The following is a 16,006-nucleotide window of genomic DNA, read 5'->3' on the forward strand; positions in this document are numbered from 1 at the left end:
TGTGGAATTCTGGGAGTTGAAGTCCACATGCCTTAAAATTGTCAAGGTTGAGAAACACTGGACCTAAGGAGATGGAGGAGGAGGAGGGAAGGGTTGTTTTTTTTTTTGCAGCGTTTTAGGAGTGTCTGTTAAAATGAATGTTTAAATGTTAAAAGGAGTGGCTCCATTGAGAAGACCAGGGAGAAGCGGCACATAGTTTGGGTAGCGCAGCTGTCAGCGGTGCCCTGATTCACTTGAGTGGCAGGCAGAGAGCCTGTGTTGAGGACGGCTGGGTCCCCCCTTCCCTCCACCTGCCTATGACTAGAGAGACCCCAGATCGGATGAGCATCCCCCGCAGAACCAGCTGAGAGGGGCTCTTCAGGGATTGTAAAGCCTCGTCTGCTGCTTCTGCCCTGTTCTTGGGGAAAAAGGCTTCTGGTTGCAGCAACTTCAGCTTTCTGGGGACCTTCCTGTGGTGTCCCAGAAGCCCAGCTAAGTTTGTGGTGGAATTTCTCTCGAGAAAGGGCCCAGGAAATTCCAAAGAGCCAGAAAACAAAGAACAGAACAGAAGGGAAGGGACCCTTGGAGGTCTTCTAGAAGCTGGAAGGGACCTTGGAGGTCTTCTAGTCCAGCCCCCTGCTCAAGCAGGAGAACCATTACCATCTCACACAAGTGACTGTCCAGTCTCTTCTTAAAAACCTCCATTGATAGAGCACCTGCAACTTTTGGTGGCAACCTGTTCCACTGGTTAATTGTCTTCACTGTTAGGAACTTTCTCCTTAATTCCAGGTTGCTTCTCTCCTTGGTCAGTTTCCAACCATTGTTTTTTGTCCTTCCCTCTAGTGCTTTGGAGAATAACGTGACCCCTCTGCCTTGTGGCAGCCCCTCAGATACTGGAACACTGCTATCATGTCTCCCCTATTTCTTCTTTTCTTTAGACTAGCCAAACCCAAGTCCTGCAGCCATTCTTCGTATGTTTTAGTCTCCAGGCCTTGGATCATCTTAGTTGCTCTTCTCTGAACTTTTTCCAAGGTCTTAACATCTTTTTTGTAGTATGGTGACCAAAATTGGCTGCGGTATTCCAGGTGTGGCCTCACTAGGGTTTTATAAAGCGGTACTAATACCTCACGTGATCTTGATTCTATGCCTCTATTTAAACCAGGACTGTATTACCTTTTTTTGGCTGCTGCTGCACACTGCTGACTCATAGTCAAGTGATAGTCTACTAGGACTCCAAGGTCCCTCTCACAGTTACTGTTTTTGAGCCAGGTGTCACCTAATCTGTACTTATACCTTTGGTTTTTCCTGCCTAAATGTAAAAGTTTGCTTTTCTCCACATTAAACTTCATTTTGGTGGATAGGACCCATTGTTCAAGTTTGTCAAGATCTTTTGGGATCCTGAGTTTGTCTTCTGGGGTGTTGGCTACTCCTGCCAGTTTGGTGTCATCTGCAAATTTGATGAGTTCCCCTTCAATTCCCTCATCTAAGTCATTGATGAAGATATTGAAGAGTTTACTGGGCCTAAGACGGAACCTTGTGGTACCCCACTACTCACTTCCCTCCATGTAGACGTAGTGCCATTGAGGACTACTCGCTGAGTACGGTTTGTCAGCCAGCTACAAATCCATCTGGTGGTGATGTTGTCTATTCCACGTTTTCTAGCTTACCAAGCAATAGTCTACTTTGTCGAATGCCTTAATGATATCTAAGTATACTATTTCCACAGCATTTCGCTGGTCTATTAGTTTAGTCACTTTCTCGAAGAATGAAATAAGAATGGCCCAGAAAAACTTTTATTTTGCCCTGTATGGACTCTGTCCATGGTTCCTACTTTAAGGATTAGCTTGTCCTCCCTGCAGGGTTTCCTCTGCCCATTCAGGATGGGAAGCAGAAGAGCAAGGGGTTTGGGGGGGGGCCCTCAGGAGCATGAAAAGGGGAGGAAGCACCTCCAGGCCTCCTCTCTCCCACAAGCGGTGGTGGCACTCACACAATACCTGCCTTTGTCAGGAGCCCCCCCCCTGCAAATACATCTCCTGATCACTGCAGGAAGCCCCCTCCCTTTGCCTGGCCTGGAGCCTGCCTGGGCAGGTGGAACTCTGGAGTGGCCCCATCAGGAGGGAGCCCGGTCTCCTCAGCGCTGGAGGAAGGAGGGCGAGGAAAGGTGTTTTCACCTGGAGCTCCAGGGAGGAGCCGTCCTTCAGCAGCAGGAGGCTGGCAGGAGGAAGGGGCGGCCCTGCAGGTCAGCCTGGTATATAAGCGGGCCCCATCCCTGGAGCCCCGGGAAGGGCAGTTGCACTAGCAGGCTTGGACGGCTGCCCATGGGGGAGAAGCATGGAGGGAGCCACAGGGCCCTGCTCAACCAGGGAGAGGAGGCTGAAATGGTGAGTCCGCCCCCCCCATTGCTCGCTCTTCCCCACCGTCGCCCCGGAGGCCGCCTCTTGCTCCGGGGAAAAGCGTCCCCGCAGGGCTGGCCCCAAGGCTCCGGCAACGGGGCAGAGGGGACGGGGCTGGCCGAAGGGGGTGAAACTCTTTCCAAGGAAACCGGCTCTGGTGCTGAGAGCGCGGCAGCTGCCCTCTGTCTGCACTGCGAAGCCCTCCTCGGCGGAACTTGGCCGTCGCCGACTCTTCCTGGGAGGGGGCCTCGCTGGAAAGGGCGCAGACCCCCCCCAACCAGCAGAGCAAAAAAAAAAAAAAAAGGGGGGGGGTCTTTTTCCCGGGCTTGATTGCACAAAGGATTATAGTTGCGTCGCCGCCACTGGGACATTCTGATTCCTCCCCAGCTGCGCTCAAGACGTTGCCCGGAGCTAAGAGCGGCCTGAAGGCGCAACGCCCCCCCCCAATAAGTACTGTGTGTGTGTTGGGGGGGGGGTCTCGTTTCCCCCGCTTTGCTGGCTGAGCTGTGACCAGACCCGGGCTGAAGCCGGGGAGCCCGCGCGGCCGCGGCTGCTATTCCGAAGCGCCGGCTCTGCCCGCCAGCTGGGGCTCTCGGGGAGGCGAAGGGGGCGCCGTCCCAGCCGCTGCCCGCCGCCCTCCTCGCTGGAGCAGGGAGGCTGCCAGCTCCGCTGCCCCTGCCGGGTCTTCGGCGGGGGGTTTTTTTGCGGGAGCCCCCCCCGTTCCCCTTCGCCAGTCCGCGCTCCGAGGCGCTTTCTGCCCCCCCCCCGCAGCTGCTCCCCATCCCGCCCGCAGCCTTCCTCTCCGCTGACGGAGGGGGCCTAATTTGAGAGGGAGGTCACGGGGGGGAGGGAGGGGGTCCCGCTCGTCGCAGAGAGAAGACGTTGACCTCGAGGCGCCCCGTCCGCCCCCCCCCCGAAGCCACAGCGGGGCGCCTGGGCAGGTGGTGGGGGGGGTGGGGGGCTTCCTCCGGCCTCGTCTGCCCGGGGGGGTCCCCTCTGCGGGAGCGGGGGCCAAGGGTCGGCCGGCGTCCTTCGGAAACCCCGAGCCCAGCCCGGCTCCCCCGGGCCTGGCTGCGCTCCTCCCCCGGCCTCCGTCTCCTCTGCCGGAGCCGAGCGAGGGACGCGGCGCCCCGAAGGCCGCCTCCGGCCTCTCGCCGCCCCGTCTTCTCTCCGCCTGCGACTCGTAGGGTTGCCAGGGCTGCTTCCCAAAAATAGCGGACAAGCGGGGGGGGGGCGGTTAAGTAGTAAAAAAAGTAGACTGTACAGCTTTAGATTACGTACCATTTCATCCTAAAGCTTTCGAATAAAAAAAAAAGTCCACTATTTTGTGAAAAAAAATAGCGGACATAATGTGAAAAAAGCGGACTGTCCACTCAAATAGTGGACCCCTGGCAACCCTACCTGCGAGGCAGACCGGCCGAGAGGCAGCCCGCCCCGCAGCTCTCTGGAAGCGGCGCACGGGCTCTGTCGGGCCCCCGGAGAGGCTGGGCAGAGTTGGGGGGCGGGGGGGGGCACCGCAGGCAGAAAGCGGCTCTCCCTGGCCTTTTTTCGGGAGGGGCGGAGGTGGCAAAGCCCCCCCCCCGGTCTCTCCATACTCCGTAGGAGACGCACCTTTTCCAAGTTATGCATTTAACTTTCATTTTCAGCACTTGGCAAGGCCAAGGAACCCAGAGCGTAACATTAAATTGTATGTTAAATTAACATGTAATAAATATCAAAATTAATTTGATTAATAGATAATAGACAAGGTTCATTAAGGTTAATCGAAACTAATTTAATTGACCTTATATGCCGCCCATCTTGCTGCCCAGTGACTGTGGGCAGCTTACAACCTCTGTAGGGGTACCCAGCAGAGGGGCGTGTTTGGGTGTGAAGCCTCATTTTCTCAGTGCTGAAATTTGGACTCTGTGCCCGGCCCGGAAGGCTCTCCTGCCCCCTTCTGGCCCTTCCCTCTTTGACACTCACTGCCCTCCCCCTCCCTTGGCTTTCCTCCCTGGATGGAATGGGTCAGCTCACCCCGGACAACTCTCTGCAGGACAATCCAACCATTCAATTTAATTATTTAAAATAATTTTAAAATTACAGTATTTTAATTTTCGTCATCCAGGTTTCATTTTGTCTCTCCTTTCTCATCCTTTCTTTGATGATTCTATCCCACCATTTTTTCGATGTTGGGTGAATTGGTTGCAGCAAGCTGGCCGTGGAGAGTTGACAGTACATTGTCCGGCTAGCAACCAAGCTAGCCGGACAATGTACTGTTGCAGGGAGGTGGGTCAGTAGTAGCTCAGGAGGAGAGTAGAATTAGGCTTAGGCTTAGGCTTAGGCTTAGGCTTAGGCTTAGGCTTAGGCTTAGGCTTAGAATTAGAATTAGAATTAGAATTAGAATTAGAATTAGAATTAGAATTAGAATTAGAATTAGAATTAGAATTAGAATTAGAATTACAGAGTTGGAAGGGACCTTGTGGGTCATCTAGTCCAACCCTCTCCATATGTTGAAGCTACCTGGGGTAGTCATGCAGGAGCCCATTGAAGGGTTGGGCAAGGGGTCCCAGGCTGCCATCGGGATGGGGGGGGGGCTCCTCAGCTTCTCCCAGACCCTGAACATCCCCCTTCCAAGCAGGGCTTCACTCTGGCTCTCCCATCCTTCCTGAGGGGGGGGGCTGTTCCTCAGCTGAGCCTGGGTGCTGAGCCTTTGTTGCTGAGGGGCTTCGGCTTCTTCCTTTCAGGCAGGGACCATCCCAAGACCCACTGGGACATCCCCTGCAGGCCCCGGACCCACCAGGTCCCACTCAAGAATCCTTGGATCCAGCTGCTCCCCGTGGATGTCTTAATAGGGGCGTTTAGCCTCATCCTCCACCAGAGGCCCAGCCTTGGATCACTTCCGCAATATTAGGGGGACGCATCCCCAAATTTGGGAGAAGAGTTTCTCCGAAACAAACCAGGAAACGGCTTCCTCTCTCTCTCTTGGGCCAGACCCCACAGATTCAGAGGAGAAAAAAGAGGGACGGGGGGCGGGGTGCAGGAAGGAGCCGGGGCTGGAGACAAGGGAGGCCAGCCTGCAGGAGCCGATGGTGGCAGAAGGCGGCAGTTCCTGCGTGGCAAAACCGCAGACCGGATCTGTCACCTTCTGCCACCCTCGGCCCGGTGTCGCTTGGCAGCTGGGGCCAGGGGCCGGGCCCTGCATATCTGAGGCTGTGCTGGTAATTTTGGTCGGGCGTTCTTCAGGGACGCCTGGCAGAAAACAGGCCAGACTCACGACAATCCCAAGCAGAATAAAAAGAAGGCAATTAAAGGAAACACAGGACGGGCAATTACAGCGTAGATTAAAGCAATTAAACCCCAGAGTTCAAAACCCGGGGAGAGATCCAGGAAGGAAGCCCCACCCTGAAGAACCGGTCACTGCCTGCCTTGCCTCAGCCGGGAGGGACCTTCTCCATCTGCCAGGACGGGACCGAGTGGCGCTGGGTGCCAAATTCCTCACACCTTGCACGCAGCTCTCTCTGGCTCCTCGGAGCTGCTTCGCGTCCCTTCGGCAGTATTGGACTTCAGTCCCCATAATCCTGGGCCAGTAGCACCGACGGTTGCACGGGAGGGAGAGGCTGGCCGATGATCCGCAGCTTTTCCGGAGCAGACCACTTTGGTGAAGCTGGGATGACGAGGGGACAGGGAGTCCTTGACTTACAGCAGTTTGTTTAGTGACCGAAGTTGCAACAGTTGAAAAAAGTGACGTGTCCGTTTTTCACACTTAATGACTGTCACAGCATCTCCATGATCAAAACTCAGAGGCTTGGCAACTGGTTCATACTTAGGACGGTCGCTGTGTTCCTGTGTGTGTGTGTCATGTGATCCCCTTTTGCGACCTTCCAACAAGCAGTGGGGGAGCCAGACTCACTTAACAACCACAGTGATTCACTTAACAACCATGGCAAGGAAAGTCATTGAATGGGGCAAAACTCACTTAACATAAATCTGAGGCTCCATCGTTGTCGTAAGTTGAGGACTGCCTGTAAAGGCAGGAGGCCTCTCACCTGCTGCTTTGCTCAAAGCCCCCTCCCCAAAATGGGACAAAAGTGGCTGCTTTGAGGGAGCCCAGGAACAGACCTGGCATTTGGCCCCCCAGGCATGCAAAACAGCCCTGAAATGAACCTCATGGAGTCCTCTGGACCCCAAAGCGCCTGGTTCGCCCTCTTTCCTCCCTCCTCTGCCCTCCAGGCACCCGGCTGCCCAGCGCAATTGCCCCCACAGCACAGCTTGCTTTATTTCGGAGGCCGGCCTAACCTGGCCAGATGCAGGTCAGGGGAAAGAGGCTGCAGTGGACTAGGAGGGCTCCGCCAGCTGACCTGGGAGGCCTCTGGAGAAGGTAACCCATCCACACAAGCAGCCTGGGCCCAAACTCGCTTTCTTCACCCAAAAATCTACTTGCTCCCCGCCTCTCTGGACACTGCCTGACTGGATTTCCAGAGAGGTCGTCCTGCTCGCCTCTCGGGTGGCAAATTGGCAGGAGCTGCGGCCGAAAAGGGAGCAAATGGGTTTCTACAGAAGCTGCTCTGGATCACCGTCTCCTCCATCCAGCAGACCTTACGGTCTTCTTCCCTCATAAATACTTCCTTGATTGATAGGGATGGCCCTCCTCCTCCTCCTCCTCCTCCTCCTCCTCCTCCTCCTCCTCCTCCTTTCCAGCACTGATGATGTTACCTAGATCGGTCATGAAACATCTGCAAGAAAACAGCGGAAGTTCAGAGAAGGACAAGGACCCCATACTCCTCCTCCCTCCATTTTCCTCCTCCTCCTCTCCCCTCCATTCTCCTCCTCCTCCCCTTCCCCCCTCCTCCTCTTCCTTCTCTTCCTCTTGTGATACTTGACAAATGCCTCTCGGGCAGCTCCAGAGCCAGACCTTCTCCCCCCCCCCCCCGGGTAGCAACAGGAACTTCTGAGTCTCAGGCAGCAGTTTCCATCTGACCAAGGATGCCAACGTGGGATCTGGGATCTACCCTGTGTCATTTCCAGCAGTGATACCTTGAAGGTGGTGGTGGTGGTGGGGAAATCCCAGGAGGATGAAACGTCGATCTTATTGCTCTTTTGAGCTCTGGGGTCCCACAGCATCCATTCAAGATGTCTGTGAGATCCACGTGAACATTCTTCATCTTTTTACAGAGTGTCTTGGAAAGTTTCCTCTTTCAGGATAAAATCCAAAATTCACACAGGATGCAAGACTCAGTGACTTCCCAGATGTATTTTATGCAGCTGGGAAATCTGTTTGTTGAATATACGGATGGTTGTGTCAAGCACGAAAGGCCAGGTCCACACGTGAAGGTTCAATTCAACTGATTTATTGCTAAAAGCCTACGCAGAGGAATCTTCTCAACTAATGGCCAGCACTGGTTAGAGATAGACAAGAGTCGATGGAATTCAAGGGAAGTTGGACTTTGTTTGCTTGTGGCTACATAGGGATGCTAGGCTGATTCCTCTTTTGACTCCGCCCCGGGTTCTGCCATCTGTTCTCCTACAGGTTGATTATTTTGAAAAGAGCTGAGTTTTTACAAGGACTGAGTCTTCACGCAGAGGGCTCTCTTCACGGCAATCTCTTTCCTTCCAGGAGATGTTTGGCTACAAGACCCACGGCTTCCGGAGGGCCCTGTGCCTGGCTGGCTACGTCCTGTCCTGCGGAGGCCTCCTGCTTCTCTTCCGCTGGAAACCCGAGTGGGACGTCTGGGCCAACTGCCAGCCCTGCAGCTTGGAAGAGGCCGACGTGGTACTGCTCAGAACCACAGTAGGTCCCCCCCTCCTTTCCTCCTCCTCACGGGAGCTGGGCCTCCAAAGGAGAGTATCTGTAGCTGGGTGGGGTGGGGATGGGACACAGTGAGGGCTCCTTGGTGCTCTCTGAGCTTGGTGGTTTCCTTGCAGACTTTTCATTAGGCAAAGTAGGTAACGTCATCAGTGCTAATCACGCTTAACTGCCAAAGAGGGTGAGGAATGAAAGAAAAACAGAGGAAGGAATTACAGTTTTACATTCCTGAGAAATTATTGGGGTTTGGGAGACTGGGTGGATCTTGCTTTTGATCTGGAACCTCCCTTGTTCTTGAGTCACTCTCCTCTCCTCACCTGAATCTATCAGCGATGGTGGGCTGGCCAGGACAGACCCCGCGAAGGGTTTCCAGCAAAAATGGGTCCGGTGGGGGAGAAGATAGAAAGAACGGAAAGAACCTCTAAGAGCGGAAGGATCGAGGGCCGTGATAATTTGGGCATTAGTATTTGATTGGGACAGGGAAGATTTCACAGCTGTCTTGAGTTAAAACCCCAGAACAGTGTTTCCCCAACCTTCTCCGTTTTAAGGTGTGTGGACTTCAACACCCAGAATACTCCTGCCAACCAGCTGGGGTGTTCTGGGAGTTGAAATCCACACATCTTAAAATGGAGAAGGCTGGGAAGCATTGACCTAGACCAGAGGTGCCCAAACTTGGCAACTTTAAGGCTTGTGGACTTCAACTCCCAGAAAAAGTCTTAAAATTGCCAAGTTTGGGGACCCCTGATCTAGACCAGGGGTAGGCAACCTTGGCTCTGGGAGTTGAAGTCCATTCTGGGAGTTGAAGTCCACGAGTCATAAAAGAGCCAAGGTTGCCTACCCCTGGTCTAGACGAAGGTGAATGCCAACCAGAAGGGGCTCTGATGAAGAAGATGCTCAGGTGGGCAGGAAGATGGCTGCCTGCTGGTCTCCAAGACTCACCCTGGGGCCAACTCCAGGCAGCCTTTCGGTGGATTTGGCAGCTGGTCCCTGCAGGGGACTTTCAGAAAAGAACCCGGCTGTGCTGAACGGGACATTTGTGTTCCTCCTCTCCCTCTTCTAGCCTGTGTTGTGTCCCTCCACAATTTCTGCTCTGTTTCCTCAGGATGAATTTCAGATTTGCACCCAGAGAAAGGTGACCTGGACCCCTCTGTCTGCCCACTTGAAACCCAGCTCTCTTGGCACGGACGAGGAGGAGGAGGAGGAGTCCCTCCTGAACAGGGTCATCGTGAAATCAGACTTCAAGGTAAAGATGGAGTCCCACCACCTTCTGTGGAGCCCGAGAAGCCTTCAAAAGGGACCGAAGGATGGGACGAGCAGATACAAGGGTGGTGGACTGCTTTTGCCACTCAGCTACCCACCTAGGCTTGGAGAACTGCTAGGGGTCCTGCCCCCTCAGGCCCAGCAGAAAAGGCTGGAGCTGGGCAGAGCCAAGCCTTTAATCCTCTTACCAGGCTCAGCCGAGCGAGGGGGGCACTGCCAGGCTTCTCCCGTGAGCTGCTGGGAGGTGAAACTGGGACACGTCTCTTAATAATAAGATAATAATAATAATAATAATAATAATAATAATAATAATAATAATAATAATAATAATAATAATAATAATAATTAAAAAAAAAAAAGTTGGAAGGTACCTTGGAGGTCATCTAGTCCAACCCCCTGCTCAGGCAGGAAACCCTACACCATTTCAGACAAATGGCTGTCCAGTCTCTTCTTAAAAACTTCCAGTGTTGGAGCATCCACTGCTTCTGGAGGCAGGTTGTTCCACTGGTTGGAATATGATAATATTCACACAGACTCACACAGAAGTCAGAACAAGAAATCGTGGGATTGGAATGGACCCTACAGATAATCTAATATTGCACGTTATTTTAGGAAAAAACGAACAATTATTTAAAAATGCCACCAAGGAAGACAAACTTTTGCTGGAGCTTGCAATAATGATGATGATGATGATGATGATGATGATGATGATGATGATGATGATGATGATGATGGTGGTGGTGATGATGATGATGATGATGATGATGATAATAATAAAGTTGGAAGGGACCTTGGAGGTCATCTAGTCCAACCCCCTGCTCAGGCAGGAAACCCTAGACCATTTCGGACAAACGGCTGTCCAGTCTCTTCTTAAAAACTTCCAGTGTTGGAGCATTCACCACTTCTGGAGGCAACTTCTGTTCCACTGGTTAATTGTCCTCACTGTCAGGAAGTTTCTCCTTAGTTCCAGGTTGCTTCTCTCTTTGATGAGTTTCCATCCGTTGCTTCTTGTCCTGCCTTCTTCAGGCGCTTTGGAGAATAGCTTGACTCCCTCTTCTTTGGGGCAGCCCCTGAGAGATTGGAACACTGCTATCATGTCCCCCCTCGTCCTTCTCTTCGTTAAACTAGACATTCCCAATTCCACCCAATTCCACACCAGGGCAGAAATTCCCCAGATGCTCTCCCTAGAAGCCCCAGCTCCCATAATACACAGCCATGCTGCTTGGGAGGGAGATGCGGTTGTATTCCACACCTCGGTGGGGGTCCAGGTTGGAGAAGGTGTCCCCACCTGTCCCCACTGCCAGCTGGAAAACTCCCACCTTGCTTCTCGGGGTTACCTGGTGACTTTATTGTGTCTGGATGCCTTTAGAAGAAGCTTCTTGGATGAGAAGCAAAAAGGTTGCAAGGGAAAAAATGCCCCCCCCCTGAAACTGGAAATAAATGCTGGAAACTGACAAAAAAAATAACCCTTCAGAATTTTTCATTCATGCGAAGCTGGTTGACCTCTGCCCAAATGTGATCACAGGACTTGTGGGCATCAAGAACGTCTTTTTTTGAGGTTCTGATGCCCACAAGTCTGTTGTAACTTTGGGTGGTCATTAAGGGGGAGGTCCATTGTAACTGAGCGGTCATTAAGTGAGGAATACCTGTAATAGTTTTTCTTCCCCCCCCCCTCAAGCTCTCCAGTGTTGTCCCCTCACCCAGCCGGTTCGCCTTTTCCTTAAGCCTAAAGCTCGGCAGGCAGTGTGGGGCCCCCTCCAGGCCTGGAAGCAGCGCTGACCCCCATCCCCTCACCACGCCTGCTGTCCTTGCTTGCCCTCACAGGTGCGGTCCCTCCAGGTGCAGAAGATCCGCTACGCCTGGGACTTCTCTGCTCGAGAGTTTCGGAAGGTTGGGTGAGTCCAGTTCTGACCGCTGGGGAAGGAGGCACGGCCGAAGGAAACCCCCCTCCCTTGTGTACCACCAGCTGGACCCTCTTCCTTTTCAGAGTCCTGGAGGACCACCACAGTTGCCTGGAGATGCATGCCAAGTTTGGGGCGGGGCTGACAAGCCCCGAGCAGGAGCTCAGGTACTCCCCCTCAGCAGGGCCAACACACACCTGATCAGGCAGAAAGCTGTGCTTGTGTTCATGGGTCAACGTGTGGGGAATCTCTTGGCACACGAGGACCACCAGGCCACCTTCACCCACAAGGTGGAGGGGATCTGCCATTGCTCTTTATGGGAACACAGTCCCGGTGAAGCTTCTCCACAGAGAATCTCCACAGACAGGTCCTGGTGGGTTTCTTACTTGTTGAGATGGAATGGCCAGCCCCAACAGCATCTCCCCACCTCCCAGGCAAGTACCCCTCGCAGGCCGAGGCCTTTTCCAGACATGGGGGCCCTTCTCTACTGCCAGTATCAAGCCACTTGCTCAGCTTCCGCAGGCCTCTGCTGGTTTGTAGTAGCAGCCCAGCTTCCTTCTTCCATTCATTTATTTGGGTTGGCCATGGTCATAGTCAAGGCCATGGTTTTCCCAGTTGCAATGTATGGATGTGAAAGTTGGACTGAGCGCCAAAGAATGGAGGCCTTTGAACTCTGGTGCTGGAGAAGACTCCTGCGAGTCCCCTGGACTGCAAGGCGTTCAAACCTGTCAGTCCTGGAGGAGATCAACCCCGACTGCTCTTTAGAAGGCCAGATCCTGAAGTTGAAACTCAAGTTCTTTGGCCACCTAATAAGAAGGAAGGACTCACTGGAGAAGAGCCTAATGCTGGGAAAGATGGAGGGCAGTAGAAGAAGGGGACGACAGAGAAGGAGGTGGCTGGATGGAGTCCCTGAAGCAGGAGGCGTGAGCTTCAATGGACTCCAGAAGATTATGGTAGAGGACAGGAAGGCCTGGAGGAACGTTGTCCATGGGGTCACGATGGGTCGGACATGACTTCGCAATTAAGAACAACACAATCTGAAGGTTCACATTGAAGTGTTGTAATTTGAGGTGTTACCAAGAGAAGATAATCTTTGTAGCTTAGGGTGGAATTGTGGGGTCCTTGGTGCTCTCTGAGCTTGGATGGTTTCTTGCAGACATTTCATGACCCAAATTAAGTAACATCATCAGTGCTAGAAACCTCACCAAAAATATTACCTACTTGGGTCATGAAACATCTGCAAGAAAACATCCAAGCTCAGAGAGCACCAAGGACCCCACAAGTTTGAGGTGTAACCTGCTGGTGGCCCCTTGGACAGCATTTTGGACAAGAGCTGGGATATCAAAACACAGGTAGATAAAGGAAGCTATGGGGCAGCTCCTTGCTCCCAGAGGTGTGGGGGGGCAGTTCTAGTTTGGGAAGGACCTGGGGATATCTTCCAGGTCTTCCAAGGACAGGCTCTGCTTCAGGAGACACTGCACACCTGACAGCAGAAGCCCCCCCAAGCCCAACTCCAGGCATTGGGAAGAGCTGTTGGGGAAAACCATGTCTCCTGTTCCCGGAGCAAAACAAGCACCAAGGCCCTGCAAGTTGAGAAATGGCTTCAGTGTTTGGCCTCGGAGGTGGACCCTGAGGTCATCTCTCCCTTCCGTATCCACAGGAGAGAAGTCTGTGGCCCCAACGCCATCGACATTGAAGTCACGCCGATCTGGAAGCTGCTGGTCAAGGAGGTACTTCCCTTTCGGTGGACTAGCTTCTCTGGCAGGTTCTGTGAGCCAAGGTGGAGAATTGGGGTGTCTTGGGCTTCTCTTTCCTCCCCACGCAAAGAGCATCTCTTGGTCCTTCTGCATCCTAGTCCAGTGGTGGCGAACCTATGGCACGGGTGCCAGAGGCGGCACTCAGAGCCCTCTCTGTGGGCACGTGCGCCGTCGCCCCAGTCCTGGGCCTTCAGCTGGTTTTATAAAACCTTTTCGCTTTAGGCCTCCACCCCGCATGTGCAAAAAAAAAAAAAAAGGTTCAATCAATCAGTCAATTTCAACTTTTCACAGGGAAAAAAAAGATCTTGCAAAGTTGGAATTGATTGATTGAACTTTTTAGTCTCCCCCCCCAGTCTGCCGTTACCACTGCAGCCATGCCCACCCAATGGGTCACGCCCACCCAATGGGCCACACCCACCCGGCACCCGACGATGCATAAGTGGGTTTTGGGTTGCAGTTTGGGCACTCGGTCTCTAAAAGGTTCGTCATCACTGCTCTAGTCATTCCTTGGTGGTTCTGCACGCCGGCCCTTGGTGGACCTTCTTCCAATGGCAGAAAAGAACCGCAGCCGATTCCTCCTTTGAGACAGTCTCCTGTCTTGGTTTGTCCACTGTCCGCCTGGCAGCAGGCGAACACTTTTGTCTTCCTCGTCCCCAGCTCCCTTTTTGGTACAGGAAGCACTGGGACCCTGCTAGAACTCCCAAGGGGAGGCCTTCTGGAAGTCTCCACACCAGCAGCGTTTTCCTCCTCTTGCGGCTTTAGAGATGGCAACCTGCAGTTTTTCTCCAGCACTGATCCCTTCTGGCTCGTTTCTAAGGGTTTATCTGACTGCTGTCTTCACCTCCTTTGCTCCTGACCTGTGAAAATGTCCAGATGTAGCCTGCCCAGCTGTTCCAGACTGTGACGCTCCTGACATCCCAGGGAATCTTCTGATCGTGTTCACTTTATGAGCTCAGGGCTCCTTGCTCCTGCACTTCTTAAAATGGACACACGAGTCAGAATAACAGAGTTGGAAGGGACCTTGGAGGTCTTCTAGTCCAACCCCCTGCTCAAGTAGGAGGCCCTCTACCATTCCAGACAGGTGGATGTCCAGCCTCTTTTTAAAAACCTCCAGTGATGGAGGCACCCACAACTTCTGGAGGGAAGCCGTTCCCCTGGTTTATCGTTCTCACTGTCAGGAAATTTCTCCTTAATTCCAGGTTGCTTCTCTCCTTGATGAGTTTCCATCTGTTGCTTCTTGTCCTGCCCTCTGGAGCCTTGGGGAATAGGCTGACCTTCTGGGTGGGGGGTGGTCATCCTCACCATCGGGGCCAGTGAACTTTCAGCCCTGTGGATTGGTGCGCCTTCCCTGAAGTGGCTCAGATGATCCCTGTACGGAGGTCTCCCAGCCACCTTTCTGCTCATTGCCAGAGAGAGAGAGAGCGGAGAGAACTTGGGTGGGCAATGGGGGGAGGGGGGAAAGGGGGGCTCCTACCAATTCAGCTCAGCCAGAGAAGGTTCCCTTGTGGGGACAACCTCCGTAGGTGCCAACCCACCTGAGCAGCCCTGCGCAGGGGCCCTGGCACAGTCCCGGCAAAGCTACCGTACGTTTCCTGCTGCTTTTTGAGAGCCAGATTAGCAGCTCAGTCAACAAAGGATTTATTCAGCCAGAACATTCTGTCTTTTCTGGAGTAGCAATTCCTGTTTCTGCAGCTCTGGGCAATTCCTGTGAAGATTTTCTGAACCCGGTCGAGTGGTTTAATCTTACCTTAATTAAAATCCTGCTTGCAAAAAGGCCCCAAGAGATTCCAAATTGATTCCTTTCTGACAGGGTTTTTCTCGGAGCCATGGGGAGGATGCGAAGCAAGGGACTCAGCCCCTCTGCTCAGCCATGCTGGTGGGGCTGTCCGGGGTCCACGTGGCCTTGGCGCAGCTGCAGGTGCAACAGGAGGTTGTCCCTCCTGGGAAATGGCTCTCTGCCCTTTGGCCAGGCACGGGGTCAAGGGTTGTGCTCCAAACAACGTCTGGAGGCAACTTCTGTTCCACTGTCCTCACTGTCAGGAAATTCCTCCTTAGTTCCAGGTTGCTTCTCTCCTTGATGAATTTCCATCCGTTGCTTCTCGTCTTTCCTTCTCATGCTTTGGAGAATAGGTTGCCCCCCCCCATCTTCTTTGGGGCAGCCCCTGGGACACTGGAAGACTGCTATCATGTCCCCCCTTGTCCTTCTTTTCTCTAGACTAGACAGACCCAATTCCTGCAGCTGTTCTTCGTGTGTTTTAGTCTCCAGTCCCCTGATCATCTTTGCTGCTCTTCTCTGCACTCTTTCCAGAGTCCTAACCTCTTTTTTCGTATTGTGGTGACCTGACCTAACCACCAGGTTCTTTCTTCCCCTTCCCAGGTGCTCCATCCATTTTACATCTTCCAAGTCTTCAGTGTCTGCCTGTGGTTTGCAGAGAATTACACGGAGTATTCTGTGGCCATAATCATCATGTCCCTCCTTTCCATTTCACTCACTGTGTATGACCTCAGAAAGGTGAGCACCTCCCTGTCCCTCCCTGGTCACCAAAGTGTCTTCTCATCACCAGCCTGAGGCATTGATTGGTAGCTAATCGGTTCATTCTGTCTCATCTTCCTGGCAAGTCCTGTCCTGATGCTGCCACCAACCAGGATTTGCCCGGCCCCTACAAGAGCTCAAATGCATGGAGCATCTGGTGGGGTTGGAGCCTTGGGCTGCCCCCCCCCCGGGTGCTTCCTGGATCTGGATGAATGTTGCCAGCTGCTTCAGGGGTTTCCCGGCATTTGTGGGGCAGTTCCTGGTGGGCTACTAGGAACAGGAGGTGACCTGGGTTCAACAAAATTGCTCCAAAGCACAGATCCTGGAGAGACCCTGGGTTGACCAAGAAATTCTAAGAGACGAAGCAGCACAAGTTAACCTGGAAGAAGGCAAGGCGT

At 53.2% G+C, this 16,006-nt stretch overlaps 1 protein-coding gene across 1 annotated transcript in view; it reads left to right on the forward strand.

The window, feature by feature from the left end:
- The first annotated feature begins 2,296 nt into the window (after positions 1 to 2,296).
- Positions 2,297 to 16,006, forward strand: part of ATP13A4 (ATPase 13A4) — a 33,349-nt gene continuing 19,639 nt past the window's right edge. The window contains exons 1-7 of the mRNA XM_029286759.1: positions 2,297 to 2,360; positions 7,969 to 8,142; positions 9,260 to 9,400; positions 11,242 to 11,312; positions 11,405 to 11,485; positions 12,979 to 13,048; positions 15,453 to 15,587. Coding sequence (XP_029142592.1) covers positions 2,298 to 2,360; positions 7,969 to 8,142; positions 9,260 to 9,400; positions 11,242 to 11,312; positions 11,405 to 11,485; positions 12,979 to 13,048; positions 15,453 to 15,587 — 735 coding nt within the window. The 5' untranslated portion in view covers position 2,297. The remainder of the gene's footprint in view (positions 2,361 to 7,968; positions 8,143 to 9,259; positions 9,401 to 11,241; positions 11,313 to 11,404; positions 11,486 to 12,978; positions 13,049 to 15,452; positions 15,588 to 16,006) is intronic.

This window comes from Protobothrops mucrosquamatus, unplaced genomic scaffold (assembly GCF_001527695.2).
Source record: "Protobothrops mucrosquamatus isolate PMUCROS unplaced genomic scaffold, P.Mucros_1.0 scaffold4836, whole genome shotgun sequence".
Lineage (NCBI taxonomy): Eukaryota > Metazoa > Chordata > Lepidosauria > Squamata > Viperidae > Protobothrops > Protobothrops mucrosquamatus.